Genomic DNA, 14,067 nt, shown 5'->3' on the forward strand with positions numbered 1-14,067 from the left:
CTACGCCGCTGTGTGCGTCTGACGCCATTTCAAGCTCGTCCGCCTCATTCTTTGCCCCAAAAATAGGGGCGTGCGTGGGGTTAGGGGTTAAGGGCTTGTGGCTAGCATCTGTCGTTGCTGGCTTGCGATTCGCCGCGGAATGCAATCGTCTAAGAGAGAGTGCGAGGGACGGCGAGCGTGTGTGTATGGATGTCTACGTACGTGCTTGCGTGTGTATGGAAAGTAAGACCAACAGCTGGTGGTTTGGATCTGGAGAAATGACAAGCATGCCGTAGTACCCTGGAGACAGGGACACTGCTGAGTGTGTGTCATTTATAGACTATTTTACACACTTAGTTGAAGTCAAATATGAAGAAGATATTGGACATACTCGAAATCCTTTACATACCGTGACCCATATTATTTTTTTCTAAATCTATAGCTGCATATCTTGAATATCGATATACAGTATATCCCCCCTTGAGACCCAGATTATTAATTTGTGTCCATTTTGTTCACCCTCCCAACATACAAGACAAGAAGATATAGACCAACAATAAATGGACGAAGTAGGAAAGTTGCTCTTATTTTAAAGCAATTTTAACGACAACAAATTATATTGGGATACCAGTGGTATTGATACTCATACTGGTCACCGTTTGAAAAAAAAATCATATCAAACATTCCTAATGTGGAATGAATTATGCACATTAGATGTGACTTTATGGAACATTTTTTTTTAACTATTGTTGTATTTAGGCCAAGGGACTATCAAATTTGAGGTTAATATGCCCATGGTGGGGTGGGGGAAAAAAACACACGTAAGAATAGGGAGAACATGCAAACGCCACAAAAATCAGACCGATGATTCCAACCTGACACTGTGAGCAAATTGTTAATTGAAAAAATATACATATGTAATATATAAGCTGTATTAAAGCTGACTTGTTTTCCAAAACAACAATCGTGGTTTGATTAGTTGACACCAGGTTTCCATGGTTCAGCATGGAATCAGTCTAAGAATGATCCATACATTATGTCATACAATTTGTATTTTTGTTCATTTATGTATGCCAGTGACATAAAGTAGTGACATGCAAACCATGAAATCATTCACTACCGTTGATGGCAAGAGTGTAGATGTCAACTATCTATTAATAAAAGAGCTGGCAGTGAATGAATTAAACGCTCTTGTTCTAAATGATATAAGAGCCATAATTAAACCGTGACGTCACTAAATTATCTTTTATTTTTAGTAGCGGGCCGTGACATTCATTTATTGTAAAACATCTGCCTTGCCTCAATAAAGGTTGTGAAACACTGGATCAGGTTCCATTTTACGGCCATTTTCTACCTGCGCTGAAAGTATTTCCATCCCTGAAGGAGACCAGTGACAAGACGCTGAACTTTACAAGGCCCGTTTTCCCTCCCCGCAGCCAAGTGGTGACTTTGGTGTAAATGTTGACCGTGCCGCTTCATCTTCAGCGAGAAACGCACAATCAAAGCACCAGTGCGCACTAATGACAGTTTTCAGACATCACACAGGACGCGCTGGCATCCATCAGCTACCGCACGCATGACAGCCGCTCCTCATAGTCGTAATGTGCTGTTTATTTGCATTTTGCAACTTTAGAAGGCTGCCTCGCTAATTACACGAGCTAACAATAATTAGACATCTAAAATGAATGTGAAATATGATGCAGCTTGTGAGAAGTAAGAAAAACTGCACAGGCTGGCTTGGAGTTTGCTTTTTTTTTTTTTTTTTTTGTCTGACAGTTTAAGTGTCATCCTCAGGCAAATACTCTCATACAGCAAGTAAGTAGGTTTCTGATGTTTAAAGCACAACCAGGAAGTGACCATGCTGACGTTTAACATCAACGGCATAAGTGGTCCAGCCGATATTTGCCAAAATACTAGCATGACTGATCTAATGAGTTACCAAACATTCTGCAATTAGTTTCAAGGTATTAATTATCTTGTGTTTGCGTCATACAGTAACTTGTTTGGTAACAAATATAACTGTGTTATTAATTCCCCTAAGTCTTGCGATAAAAAGGGAAATGTGGGACAAAATTACGGGTTTTCAAATGAACAGCGGCGCTACTAACGGGTGGCCATTGCAACCCCTATAAATGTATTTAAGTATTTTTATTGCCAAAAGCAAACTGGATGTTGCTGCGCTTTATAGTACAAACTGCAATCAGCCTGCAGTCAATGTGACAATATTCACTTTACAGTGCCACCAAGCAGTGGAGAAATATGTTCAGTTGAGTGAAAATACTTCAATTTTCTATGATAACATAGCTGACTTTACCAGAGATTTATTTGTAGTTGCTGCCTGTTTCAGGTTTCTTGCTGATGAGCGCATTCTCGGATATGTGTCAAGTAACCAATGAATGCAGACCAAATTTGCATTGTTTCTGATTGGCTCTTGGCCAGGAAATGCAAGATAGAAGTTTTTTAATTCCCTAATTAAATACGTTTTTTTTAGTAAATTCATCCATCCAGTGGACATGATTGCTATTGCATCCGTCCCCTGTAATAAACATGAAGGTGTATTATAGCCTCGGGTTAAAACAATATCACGTCATGCCTTATTTACAAATATTCATTCGAAAACTCAAAATTATAATTGTACAGTTAGAAACATTTAACATAACACAATGAGCCAAACAAATATCAGTTAAGCGTTTTTCTTAAGTCTTGAGTTTTCTGCAGGCCAGGTTACCACAAAAGTATAATTTAGCTTTACTATGAAACATTCCTTGAGGTTTCACTGCCTATGAAATAGAAGCATCACAACTATTACTTGAATAGAAACAAGCTTGGTATAAGTTGGCCTCGCATAAAAAAAAAAAAAAAAAAAAGGCCACGCTAAGCATGTTCAGAAAGCCTTTTGGAATGAATGATTGAATGAAAAGCTCATATTGCAAGAACAGTTTAGATTAACCGGTTAATTGTGACACGGGTGAAGTACATATTGTCTAAGCTTCCTCTTATGTTGTTATGTTAATGTAATGACACACCTGCATTTCATTATGTATACCGCAGCGTCTATACTGCATGAGAAATTCAAATAAATACATTAAATAATATAGAATAAATACCCGCGCAATGCATGTTCATACGCTGTAAAAAAAGAAAAAATATACGCAAAACCGCGAAAAGTGAACCGTGTTATGCAGCAATTAGTGGCGAGGGTGCTGTCAAACGTACTGTTCCAAAAGCTGGTCATATCGCGACTGAGTGTCCCTCTCGGCAACAAACGCCCGCTCCTTCTCCAGCACCGCGTTGTCTCTGGCTTCTCGCAGGTTTCTACCAAACAAAAACACTGAAATTAGGATTACGGGACTTCAAATCCGGAGAATGAAGAAATGCGCTTATCTGGACGCTGCACCTGTTCTCCCTCTCGTACATCTCCCTGGATGTTCTCTGCAGGTTCTCGATTTCCTGACTGGTCTTCAGTCGAATGTTCTCCAGCTCGTCCCTCAGCTTGCGCTCATACTCGGACTTGTAGTGATCGCTGACATGGAAAAAAAAAAGGCATGACAAGTGTTTGTGTGGCTCCTAGAGGCTGAAGGAAGATGATGCCAACCTGGAGGCCACATATTTCTCATAGGCATCTTCCCTGGCCTTTTTGGTGTCCTCCAGTTGCACCTGGAGCAGGTCGAGCAGCAGTCAGACGCGGCCCGTGATTACGTAAGGGCCCGACAGAAGCGGCATGATAAGACTGTAAGAACCTGCAGGCGCTCCAGGCGATCTTCTTCGTGAGCGCAGCGAATGCTCAGCTCCATGTTCTGTCTGTGCAGGTATTCCTTGTCTTTCTGCAGCAGCGTGGCTGACTGCTTCAACGTCGCCATCTGCAGGGCAAAGAACAGACTGCAGGCGTGGCAAAGGACGAGGACTGCGAGGGTTCACAAACGTTTTCAAACAGTTGTATCAAAAATGACCCACATTGGGTCAAAAAATGAATTATTCAACCCAAAAAGTTGAGTTAAATAACCAGCATCACCCCCCCCCCCCCCTTTTTTTTTGTACAAAATTACATATTTTGGTTTGACCCAATTTGGGTCAAACATCAACCACTACTTTTAGTTGTATATATGAAATATTCTTACTGAGATGAATTCTAGATGTTCAAGTTTGGCCTTGAGACAACAACAAGCAAATTCATAGCCTCTCTCCTTGATTAAGCTCCTAACATCTGGATTTTGGCCTGTTTTGCTGCCGCTTCCCCACTTTCTTCTGACCAATGGAGTTAAGTGGGGCTAAGCCTTGACGAGTGAAATAAGTGTATTATGTTGGGTGTTATGTTTGGGTGACACACCTCTTTGCCGAGGGTCTCTCGCTCCTTGATGAGGGCCGCGTGAGTCAATTGGAGGGACTCAAATTTTCTCTTCACGTCCTTCAGTTCGGCTTCCAAGACGTCACGCTCACTAACATGAAATATACAGTAAGATGCATTAGTTCATTTGTGGAAGGCCCTCAAGGGTTGGGCTTGTAAGAAAAATCACATTGTATGGACAAAAAAACGCAAATTTCCACTTGCTTCTGTCTCATGCACAAGTTGTGTATGGCACTGCATGTTGCGGCGGGGCTTAGCGACAGTGACTTTTACAAACTTTTATACAGACTATTTTAAAAAATGGCTGACTCTGAACATTTTCAGAACTAGGCACTAGAACTCGGTTGTTTCACTTCATACTCGATAGACAGGCAGTCCAGAGACCGCAGCATTTGTACACAAGCCTCACCGTTTGACGGCGGGGTAATTTTCCCGACGGTAGTCGCCATCTTGGATGTGCTGTTTGGTGTCGGCCAGCTCCAACGTCAGTCTCTGGCTCCTCAGCTCCAGTTCCGTGCGCAGACGGCGTTCCTCCTCGTAGCTCTGAGCGCACATACATGCAATGGCAATTCAAGGTACATATCAGAGAATATTAGCGGGTGGATAACAGTCCAGCTAAAATGGACTTTTGACGGCTATAGTCGTCGATGGCAGTCACTGAGTTAGTTGCTTGTATGCAAATGATTGCGCCCCCGGTGTGTCTGTGCTAGTTTCACATGCCTGGTGCGTGTCATGCAAATCTCGCTAACGTGTGAGTCAGCCAAAATATTTGCATCAATAATGAGAGGTTGTCACCTTCTCTCCTGTACGGCCCCTCGTCATGTTCTATCAGTAGAAAGAGGAGGCTGTCAAAATGTCAAACAACTAGTCTAGTTGTTTGACATCGGGAACATCGTATGGAGGCCACAAGACATGAAAGAGACCTTAACGATGCCAAAACCGCCGGGAGGGGAAACGCTTGACATCTTGGATTGTTTTTCTGCGCACTCAAAAGATAGCAAACTTTTCACCTTGCATTCATTGCAATTAGCCCATTCAATTAAGGGAGAGTTGGCTTGCTTTGTTTGCTAATGCAACGCTTGAGAAGCACGCTGACAATTTTGACAGTGCCACAAATAATGTTGAAAAAATCCACAGAAATGAAAATGTGCTTTTTAAGAATCCGATTCGATTAAAAGACAAATTAATAGCACATTTGAACATGTTTATATGGTTATAATTGGCATATAATTCTTCCCAAAAAGCAACTAGGTATTATCTTGCATATGTGCATTACGGGAAAAATATTTGAATTAAATCATAAAACCTCCAAAATTCGAATAAACGGCGGCAGTGAATGGCTCCATTAATCACTGCACGCCTACAAAAATGTTTTCTGCACAGTGACCGCTCCACACTTCTGTCCGGGATAATGGAAAATTCAGTACCTCCATCAGAGCTTTGGTTTGTGTCCGCTGCGTCTCCAGGTCTTCGATCAGATTGTCTTTCTTCACACTCAGCTCGGCAACCTGAGCCCTTAACGGTGTCACGGCTTCGTAAAAGCGCACCTGCCAACATCATGGAAATAGGTCGGGAAAATGTGGAGAAATTGCGTAAAATGAGTAGCGAGCAACTCACGGCAACAAATTCCGGGATGGACATGCTGTCTTCCGGGAGGTCGCGAAGATGCAGGTAGCGCTCGTGCGACATGTCCAAGTCGCGGAGAGAGCGGCGCAGCTCTCCGGCCTTCTCGCGCATCTGCGTGTTGGCCTCTTCCAGCTGCTGCTGCCGGAGAAGGATGTCGTCCATCTCCTTCTTGCGCAGAACCTGCTGCTTCCTGAAAAAAATCTTAATCAAATAACGACGAGGGCATATCGGCGTTGTGTCGGTAGTGGACAGACGCTCACCTGCTTTCTTCCTGTGCGAGCTTCAGCTCACTGTCCAGCCTCAGCGCCAACACTTGTTTCTGATGAAGCGCGTCATTCAGTCTCTCCTCCAGCTCCTCCACCTCGTGGACACCAAAAGAACAACACTAAAACGCACTTAAGATAGATCGGTCCTAGTCAAATAGTCGGGTGGGAGAACGGGCTTTGCTTTTCCCTTTGCTTTGAGAAGTGTAAATTGCACATCCACACCACTAGGTGGCACTCTCGCTGTCAAAGATCTTGCGTTAACGTTTATATTCATATTTATATTCATAGTATTTCATGTTTGGTTGCAGCATCAAACGGTTCATTAGGTCAAAAATGTTTCTAGTTTGAAAAATGATTGACTTAAGGCACTTTGATCAACTTTAAGTCAGTTTTTTCATTGAAACTTTACGGGAAACATACTGCTGGCCACCATAAATTCGCGACAAATTCTCAAATATTCAGCTTATAATCTTCAATAAAATTTTTTGTGGCAGTTTATCAAATTAAATATAAAATCATGTGTTTTTATTGGTTGATTTTAGGATGTTTGATAAAGCTGAAGTTGAAAGTGGCCCTAGCGCCCTCCTTTTTACCACTATGTGGCCCTCAAATAAAAAACAACTCTGGTGTAAATAAACTATAAAAGCATTTAAAATGGATGAGAATATCCTGTTTGGATTACCTTGGACATGTAGTCGGCTTTCAAGTTATCTATGGCGAGGTTCTTCTGGGAAAGCTCAATTTTCAGCAACTGGACGTTCTGCAGGAGCTCCTTCCTCTCGATCAGCTGACGGATGAGCTTCTGCGAGCCCGGCCGCATCTCGTCCGACGAGGAGCCATCCTCGGCGGTTGGCACGGTGGTCTCCAGGCTGATATCCTCCGACTCCAGGTCTAGAGAACTGGAGACGTTGGCGGCGCTCGACTTTGGCTTCTTCGGGGGCATTTTCTTCCTTTTCCACCCCCGGCTAGCTAATGCTAACAAAGCTAAGCGTCAAAAAGTTATGAGCTAGCTAGCTAACAACAAAGCTAACGTGCAGAAACAAGCTCATGGGGGGCGCCATGTTGACCGTATTTACATACGTTTGTTTTTAAATAGTAAGTAAACATAAAACGTGACGACACAAAGACAGCTGTCAAAAACACACTTCGTTGTTTTCAAGGATCCCGCTTCCTTCCGCAACCGTTTCAGGATACGTCTTATTTGCGACTAGTCCCTCCCTCGATGTCCGTGAGCTAATGAGGAAACAAAGTTGCAAGACTCCACAAGTGAGACGAAACATATCCTAAGCTTTGCTGCTGTTCATAGCGCCCTCTGTTGTAATATACCCCGCAGTACAACCACTAGCTGCCTGTCGTCAGTCAGTTTTGGAAATGCAACATTTTATTCAAATTTTAAAGCGAAGCTAGTAATGCAAAAAAAAAAAAAAAATACCAGTAATAAAGAAAGTTCTTGGAGAAACTAATGTATCACAGTGCTTTCTACGGACACAAAATGCAGTACTACCTCCAAGCTATACAGGCGCTGTGGCATTAACCACTTCCTCTACTTAACGTGGACCCCGTTGGGACTCAACGAAGAGATGGCCGACAAAAACAAACTCATCAAACCAAGTACCTCATTCATCTACAACGTGTAATATTTTTGTGTATTATTCATACAAATCGTACTTTTCATGTTTTGAAGTGAATGCGGTCACTTTGTTAATCAAAACAAGCTCCGTTGTAGAAAATATTACCAAGGAAACTCCTTTTAAAATATTAGTATATTTTTAGTCGGCCCACACAACTGTGTACACATCCGCACATGGTAGTTCCAGTTTTTACAGTCAGTGAAGTGCTAGCCGAAATCGCGTAAGTTTTGCTTTTAAATGTCTGCATTGCCATCATGTTGAAGTCTAAAACCTTCGTTAAGAAGACGCGGAGCGGGCGGGTGATGAAAATAGTTCGCGAGCATTATCTGCGAGACGATATTTGGTGTGGAAGCGAGGCGTGCAAAGAATGCCGCCAGGAATCCACTGTGCTGCAGAAAGAAGCATGCATCGAGAGCAACCTGTGTCCGTTTTCTCATTACCTCATCCCTGACACCAACGTGGTCTTGCATCAGGTAAGAAAACAACAAACGAAAAAAAAGCATGATGGTGTGTCGATCATTAATCAATCTTGTAAACGGAAGGGAGGCAGGAATTGCAAACGCTTCTGCTGTTTCTTACTGTCACATTCTGTTATGACGTACTACTAATGTGAACTGTTGTTAAGTAGTGTAAAGGTCTCTTATGTTGACGCTAAAGCGTAATTCCATGAGCAGGATAACAGTATACAACACACATGGATCAGCAACACATCCAAACATTAAACAACACTCGCAAGCATATATCCTATTTGCTTTGTGGAAACAACAATCAGAATAATGCTGAAGCCCTTAATTCCGATTTGTCTGTATACTGCAAAACAGATTGACATCTTGGAGGCTCCGGTTATTTGCAACGTGGTGATCCTCCAGACAGTTTTTCAGGAAGTTCGCCACCGCAGCGCACCGGTCTACAAACGCCTCAAGGACCTAACCCACATGGGGGAAAGACACTTCTACACTTTTACCAATGAGCACCACAGGTAGCAAAGTGCATGCCCGCGTCTGTCTTTTGACTTCTCCCTTGGACAGGACTGTTATTTTACTTTAATCCCTAAAGAGAGACGTTTATCGAACGCGAACCGGGGGAGAGCGCCAATGACCGAAACGACAGAGCAATCCGCGTGGCGGCCAAGTGGTACAGCGAGCACCTGGCAAAGCCCGATGACCCCAAAGTGGTGCTCTTAACAAATGATCTCGGTAACAAACAGAAGGCACAAGAGAGCGGTCTGTTGGTGTACAAATGTAAGCTTCTTGATTGAAACAAATTGACATGGCTAGAGTGCCATAATAACCGCTTACAAGAGTGATTTGTTCGCACGCTAGTTGAGGAGTACGTCAAGGGCCTGATTGGAAACCCTGAGCTTGTGGATCGCCTCGCGCTGTCAAACGATGACAAGGTAAGCAAATCACAGCAAAAACAAAGTCCAGTTTGTGGAAAAAATGCATTGATTGGATTTTTTTCCTTTACTTTCTTGACATGGCAAATATTTCGCTCCTCAGAATGACATCACGGGCAGTAGGGTGTTATTCCCTGAGCATCTTCCGCTGTCCAGGATTCAATCCGGCATCAAAAGCGGATCCTTCCTGCAAGGAACCTTCAAGGCCAGCAGGGACAACTACCTGGAGGCCAAAGTTTTTATCCAAAAAGATGGCGAGGACGGCACAGAGGTACATCATCACCAAGCTGTTAAGGGGGAATATCAGTATTGATTTTTAGGAGTCATGGCGGGCGGTGACCGATGTTTGGAGCTGATAATAAATGAATAACTTATTTGGCTTTCTCCATAGTTCGTTGCGATGGTGATTTGAGATTGAAGGCACGACCCCCATTTTTTTAAACGAAATAAAATGGAGCGAGCCAAGGTCCATTCATTTGTTAAACTTATTTTTCCACGTCTGCGCAGGTTCTCATCCAAGGCCTCCAGAACCTCAACAGAGCCGTGCACTTAGATGTGGTGGCCGTGCAGTTGCTGCCACGCAGTCAATGGGTGGCGCCGTCTTCCGTCATGCTGCAGGACGTGGGCTCGGCCAAAGACGACAACGTTGAAGAAGAAGAAGCAGAGGAGGACGCTGTGAGTTGCCCTTGGCGGTCGTCCCGATTTTAGTTTACGTCTCCTCAACGATGGCCTCTCTGTTCGCTTTCAGCTGAGAAGTTCCAGTGAAAATGTAGACAGGAAGCTCACAGGCAAGATAGTCGGGATCATCAAGAGGAGCTGGCGGCCTTACTGCGGCATGCTAAATGTCTCACAAATCAAAGAGGTAACGTTAGATGAATGTTTTTACTATTATTACAAAAAAAGGGATGCACACAATGATGAGAACCTGCAGCAATTGCTTTCCGCAGGCATAAAATGCGGGATTGGAGGAGTTGAAATTCAGTCATTTCAGCAAAAACTAAGCTATCACTCTTGCTGTTTTCTTTTTCTTTTAGTCGACGCGGCATCTTTTCACACCGGCGGACCGCTGCATCCCACGCATCCGCATCGAAACCCGCCAAGCGTCCACGTTAGCGGGCCAGAGGATCCTGGTGGCCATCGACGGCTGGCCCAAAGACTCCAGATATCCCAACGTGAGTTGCCGCTGCCTCGGTTTACTTCATTGAAGTCGCGGATGAGATACTGATGGTAAACTGGTATTTTCTTTTCACTAGGGACACTTTGTCCGTTCTTTGGGGGCGGCGGGGGAGAAGGATACAGAAGAGGAAGTCCTGCTTTTGGAGCACGACGTTCCCCATCAGGCCTTTTCTCAGGCCGTGCTCAGTTTTCTTCCCAAAATGCCATGGAGCATCAAACCAGAGGTAAATGCCATTTATGGGATGAGGAGGACTTGGCTTACTCTTTGCAGTTCGGGGCAGACTACAAGACCGCTATTTGATTTTGAAACAAAGTCATTACATTTTTGGTACATTGTGAATTGTGAACCAATTACTCCGTGCCTTGTTTAGACATCTCAAAAAAAGAAAAGAAGCACTCATTCCTCCATGAAACCTTGACTTTTTAAAACTAAGTTTTAAAACACTACAAACCCGTTATCAGCCTAGGCCTGGACTTCATATTTTTTGTCCACGCTCTTTTGTCTCCAAACAGGACATGGTGGGCAGGGAAGACATGAGGCATCTGACGGTGTGCAGCGTGGATCCACCCGGTTGCACAGACATTGACGACGCGCTCCACTGTCGAGAGCTAGGCAACGGAAACTATGAGGTAAGGCGCCTTATACGGACACTCCCGTATATGAAATTGGCAAGTCCGCGGTAGCAAGTGTGTTCGCTGTCAGGTGGGAGTCCACATCGCGGACGTCAGCCATTTCATCAGACCCGGGAACGCTCTGGACAAGGAGGCCGCCAACAGAGGCACCACCGTTTACCTCTGTGGGAAAGTGAGGAGAATCCAAGCGTTTAAATAGCCACCGCTAATTGTTAATAAAGTCATCCTGTTTTAGCTGGGCGGTATCCATGCGTATGTTGTGTCCAACAGAGGATCGACATGGTTCCTGACCTGTTGAGCTCCAATCTGTGTTCGCTACGCTCCAACGTGGACAGGTGAGGGATGCTCATCCGCAAAAATGGCTCTCCAAATATTTGGGGCAAAATGAGTCATATCTGTTTACTTTTCTTCTTCGTTAGGCTGGCTTTCTCGTGTATCTGGGAAATCAGTCAAAAGGCTAAAATTCTGAAAACGCGCTTCACGAAAAGTGTCATCAACTCCAAGGTTTGCCATTATGTAAACGTTAGAAAAAAACACAGCTATTTGAATATTTTGCTATTCGGTAGACTACTGAAAATTCCATTGAACAATCGGTTATTCGAAAAAAAATGAAAAATATAACTTTAGGCTTGGTTTAATGGTAACTATGAATGCTGAATACATATATCTTTTTACTTAAATCTACCACATTTTCCGCACTATAAGCCGCACCATATTATAAGGCGCACCTTCAATGAATGACCTGTTTTGAAATAGTTTTCATATACAAGGCGCACCGCATTATAAGGCGCATAGAATAAAAGCTACAGTCATGACCGAGATTGCCCTATGCATTCACTAGATGGAGCTGCGCTACAGGGAATGCCAACAAAACAATCAGATAAGTCAGTCAAACTTTTCAATCAGAAATGAAAAATAAAGATGATTTGTGGAAAGTACTATCTGTAGAATGGGGGAAAAATACTCAATTACATTAAAAGAATAAATAATATTGTTTGTTGATTTTAAAAACATTTTCTGGATTTATCTCATAAAATCGTGGTTTCTTTACAAAAACACACGGTTTTTCCCCATATAAATTGCTTCAAAATTGGGACATATATAGCATATCTAAATTTCAAACAGGTTGTTATCAAACTTTTAATGATAAAAACTACATTTAGGACTGAAATGCAGAGGTGAAAATTGAAGCATTTACATGGTGATTAAGTTATCTGATTTTGTTTGTCCCTCAACAATGAAAACTCGGAATTTATTCGCTGTATAAGGTGCAATGAATTTTAAGGAGCACTTGCAGCTTTTGAGAAAATTCAAGGCTTTCATGTGTGCCTTATAGTGCACAAAATATCGCTGGTGCATTTCACTCTTTAGAAACATTAGCAAAAAAAAAAAAAATTCCTGTATTTCTCTGAGTACAAGTGAAGTTTTTATAGTGATCAGACCAGGAGAACCCGTCAAAAAAAATGTATAGTGCTGACTCCTGGTTTAATTCAGGCATCTCTGACATACGCGGAGGCCCAGATGAGAATCGACGATACGAGTAAGAAAGACGACATCACCCAAAGCCTGCGCGGCCTCAACAAGCTGGCCAAGATTCTCAAGAAGAGAAGGATCGAGAAAGGGTGAGAAAGGGCGCAATATTACTCGTATAGCTACGGCAAAATAGTGTCATTCGCTTTTCATTCTTAATATTGTTCATGTTCTCCTTCAGGGCGCTGACGCTGTCCAGCGTGGAGGTCCGCTTTCACATGGACAGCGAAACCCACGACCCCATCGAGCTTCAGACCAAAGAGCTCATGTAAGTACTAGCAGAATCCTAGAAGTTGGATGAAACCCGTTGCGGCGCTATATTAACGGAATCTCATGGTCACCAGGGAGACCAACTCCATGGTGGAGGAGTTCATGTTGCTGGCCAATATTTCCGTCGCCAAAAAGATCTACGAGGAGTTCGCCGAATGCGCCTTGCTGAGGAAACATCCGGCGCCGCCGCCCTCCAACTACGACATTCTACTGAAGGCGGCAAAGTCCAAGGTGAGTCCAGACCTGTTTGTTAGCTGCACGCGAAGATTCTGCCATATTATGTGGAAAATGGAATGAATCCATACCAGCAACTGAATTTAGGACGTTTAAAACAATTTGAATCTACAATTTGATAAGCAATTTGAGTGGTGATATTTTTTAACTCCATGATGATGATGATGATCCATATTTTACTATTAGTGATATCTTTGCACAAAAGTAAATGGGGGGGGTTATAAGTTGTCTCGTTATAAAAGGGTGTGCACACTTTTGTAACCACATTGTCACAGTTTTTTTCTGTCCTTTTTTTTAAAAAAGTTAAACTGATGTTCAACGATTTTACATGGATACCTATGGATACCTATTACCGTTTTTTCCCCCCAGAAGAACTTTGTCAAATTTTGGTGTTTTTCCGATATAGGACGTGCTGATCCATACGGATTCAGCCAAGGCGCTGGCCGACTCGCTGGAAGCGGCCAGCGTGGCCGGCTTTGCGTATTTCAACACCTTGCTGCGCATCCTGGCCACCCGCTGCATGATGCAGGCCGTCTATTTCTGCTCGGGCATGGACAGCGACTTCCACCACTACGGCCTCGCCTCGCCCATTTATACGCACTTCACGTCGCCTATTAGGAGGTAGCCATCCAAACTGCGCGCTCAACCTTTGCGGCGCGATAACGGCCAAACTGGAAGCTTGTCTGCCGACTGAAAAGTCACCGTGGAACTCCCGGCGCCTAGGTACGCTGACATCATCGTGCACCGCCTCCTGGCCGTGGCGATTGGCGCGGACGGCACCTACCCGGATTTGACGGACAAGCATAAACTGGCGGCGCTCTGCAACAACCTCAACTACAGACACAAAATGTCTCAGTACGCTCAGAGGGCGTCTGTGGCCTTCCACACACAGGTAAACATCGCATACCCTTTCCTTAAATCCATCCGAAAAAAAAGTATTACTGTAGTACGCTACTACAAGACGCGGGCAACAATGAAATT

The 14,067-nt window shown here is 43.6% G+C and overlaps 2 protein-coding genes across 4 annotated transcripts in view; one reads left to right on the plus strand and one right to left on the minus strand.

Annotated features, from left to right (window-relative positions):
- The window catches only part of pibf1 (progesterone immunomodulatory binding factor 1), a 24,156-nt gene extending 15,741 nt beyond the window's left edge, over positions 1–8,415 (minus strand). Inside the window, exons 1-11 of one of the 3 annotated variants that reach the window (XM_088420966.1) lie at positions 8,288–8,415; positions 6,899–7,191; positions 6,211–6,311; positions 5,942–6,140; positions 5,752–5,871; positions 4,734–4,867; positions 4,307–4,415; positions 3,720–3,839; positions 3,575–3,636; positions 3,377–3,502; positions 3,196–3,294 (exon numbers count right to left, since the gene is read on the minus strand). In XM_088420966.1, coding sequence (XP_088277092.1) covers positions 3,196–3,294; positions 3,377–3,502; positions 3,575–3,636; positions 3,720–3,839; positions 4,307–4,415; positions 4,734–4,867; positions 5,752–5,871; positions 5,942–6,140; positions 6,211–6,311; positions 6,899–7,159 — 1,331 coding nt within the window. In that variant the 5' untranslated portion in view covers positions 7,160–7,191; positions 8,288–8,415. Of the gene's footprint in view, positions 1–3,195; positions 3,295–3,376; positions 3,503–3,574; positions 3,637–3,719; positions 3,840–4,306; positions 4,416–4,733; positions 4,868–5,751; positions 5,872–5,941; positions 6,141–6,210; positions 6,312–6,898; positions 7,492–8,287 lie in introns of those variants that run through there. The other 2 variants (XM_088420965.1, XM_088420967.1) reach the window with 2 other exon arrangements.
- dis3 (DIS3 exosome endoribonuclease and 3'-5' exoribonuclease) overlaps positions 7,437–14,067 on the plus strand; it is an 8,488-nt gene continuing 1,857 nt past the window's right edge. Inside the window, exons 1-18 of the mRNA XM_088420960.1 lie at positions 7,437–8,320; positions 8,669–8,826; positions 8,904–9,088; positions 9,170–9,243; positions 9,347–9,514; positions 9,751–9,918; positions 9,992–10,105; positions 10,278–10,415; positions 10,497–10,643; positions 10,933–11,049; positions 11,123–11,224; positions 11,323–11,387; positions 11,472–11,556; positions 12,547–12,674; positions 12,764–12,850; positions 12,927–13,083; positions 13,493–13,707; positions 13,810–13,978. Of these exons, the coding sequence (XP_088277086.1) occupies positions 8,102–8,320; positions 8,669–8,826; positions 8,904–9,088; positions 9,170–9,243; positions 9,347–9,514; positions 9,751–9,918; positions 9,992–10,105; positions 10,278–10,415; positions 10,497–10,643; positions 10,933–11,049; positions 11,123–11,224; positions 11,323–11,387; positions 11,472–11,556; positions 12,547–12,674; positions 12,764–12,850; positions 12,927–13,083; positions 13,493–13,707; positions 13,810–13,978 (2,496 nt within the window). The 5' untranslated portion in view covers positions 7,437–8,101. The remainder of the gene's footprint in view (positions 8,321–8,668; positions 8,827–8,903; positions 9,089–9,169; positions 9,244–9,346; positions 9,515–9,750; positions 9,919–9,991; positions 10,106–10,277; positions 10,416–10,496; positions 10,644–10,932; positions 11,050–11,122; positions 11,225–11,322; positions 11,388–11,471; positions 11,557–12,546; positions 12,675–12,763; positions 12,851–12,926; positions 13,084–13,492; positions 13,708–13,809; positions 13,979–14,067) is intronic.

Source organism: Hippichthys cyanospilos, chromosome 8, assembly GCF_059441005.1.
Source record: "Hippichthys cyanospilos isolate Australia breed blue-spotted pipefish chromosome 8, RoL_Hcya_1.0, whole genome shotgun sequence".
NCBI lineage: Eukaryota > Metazoa > Chordata > Actinopteri > Syngnathiformes > Syngnathidae > Hippichthys > Hippichthys cyanospilos.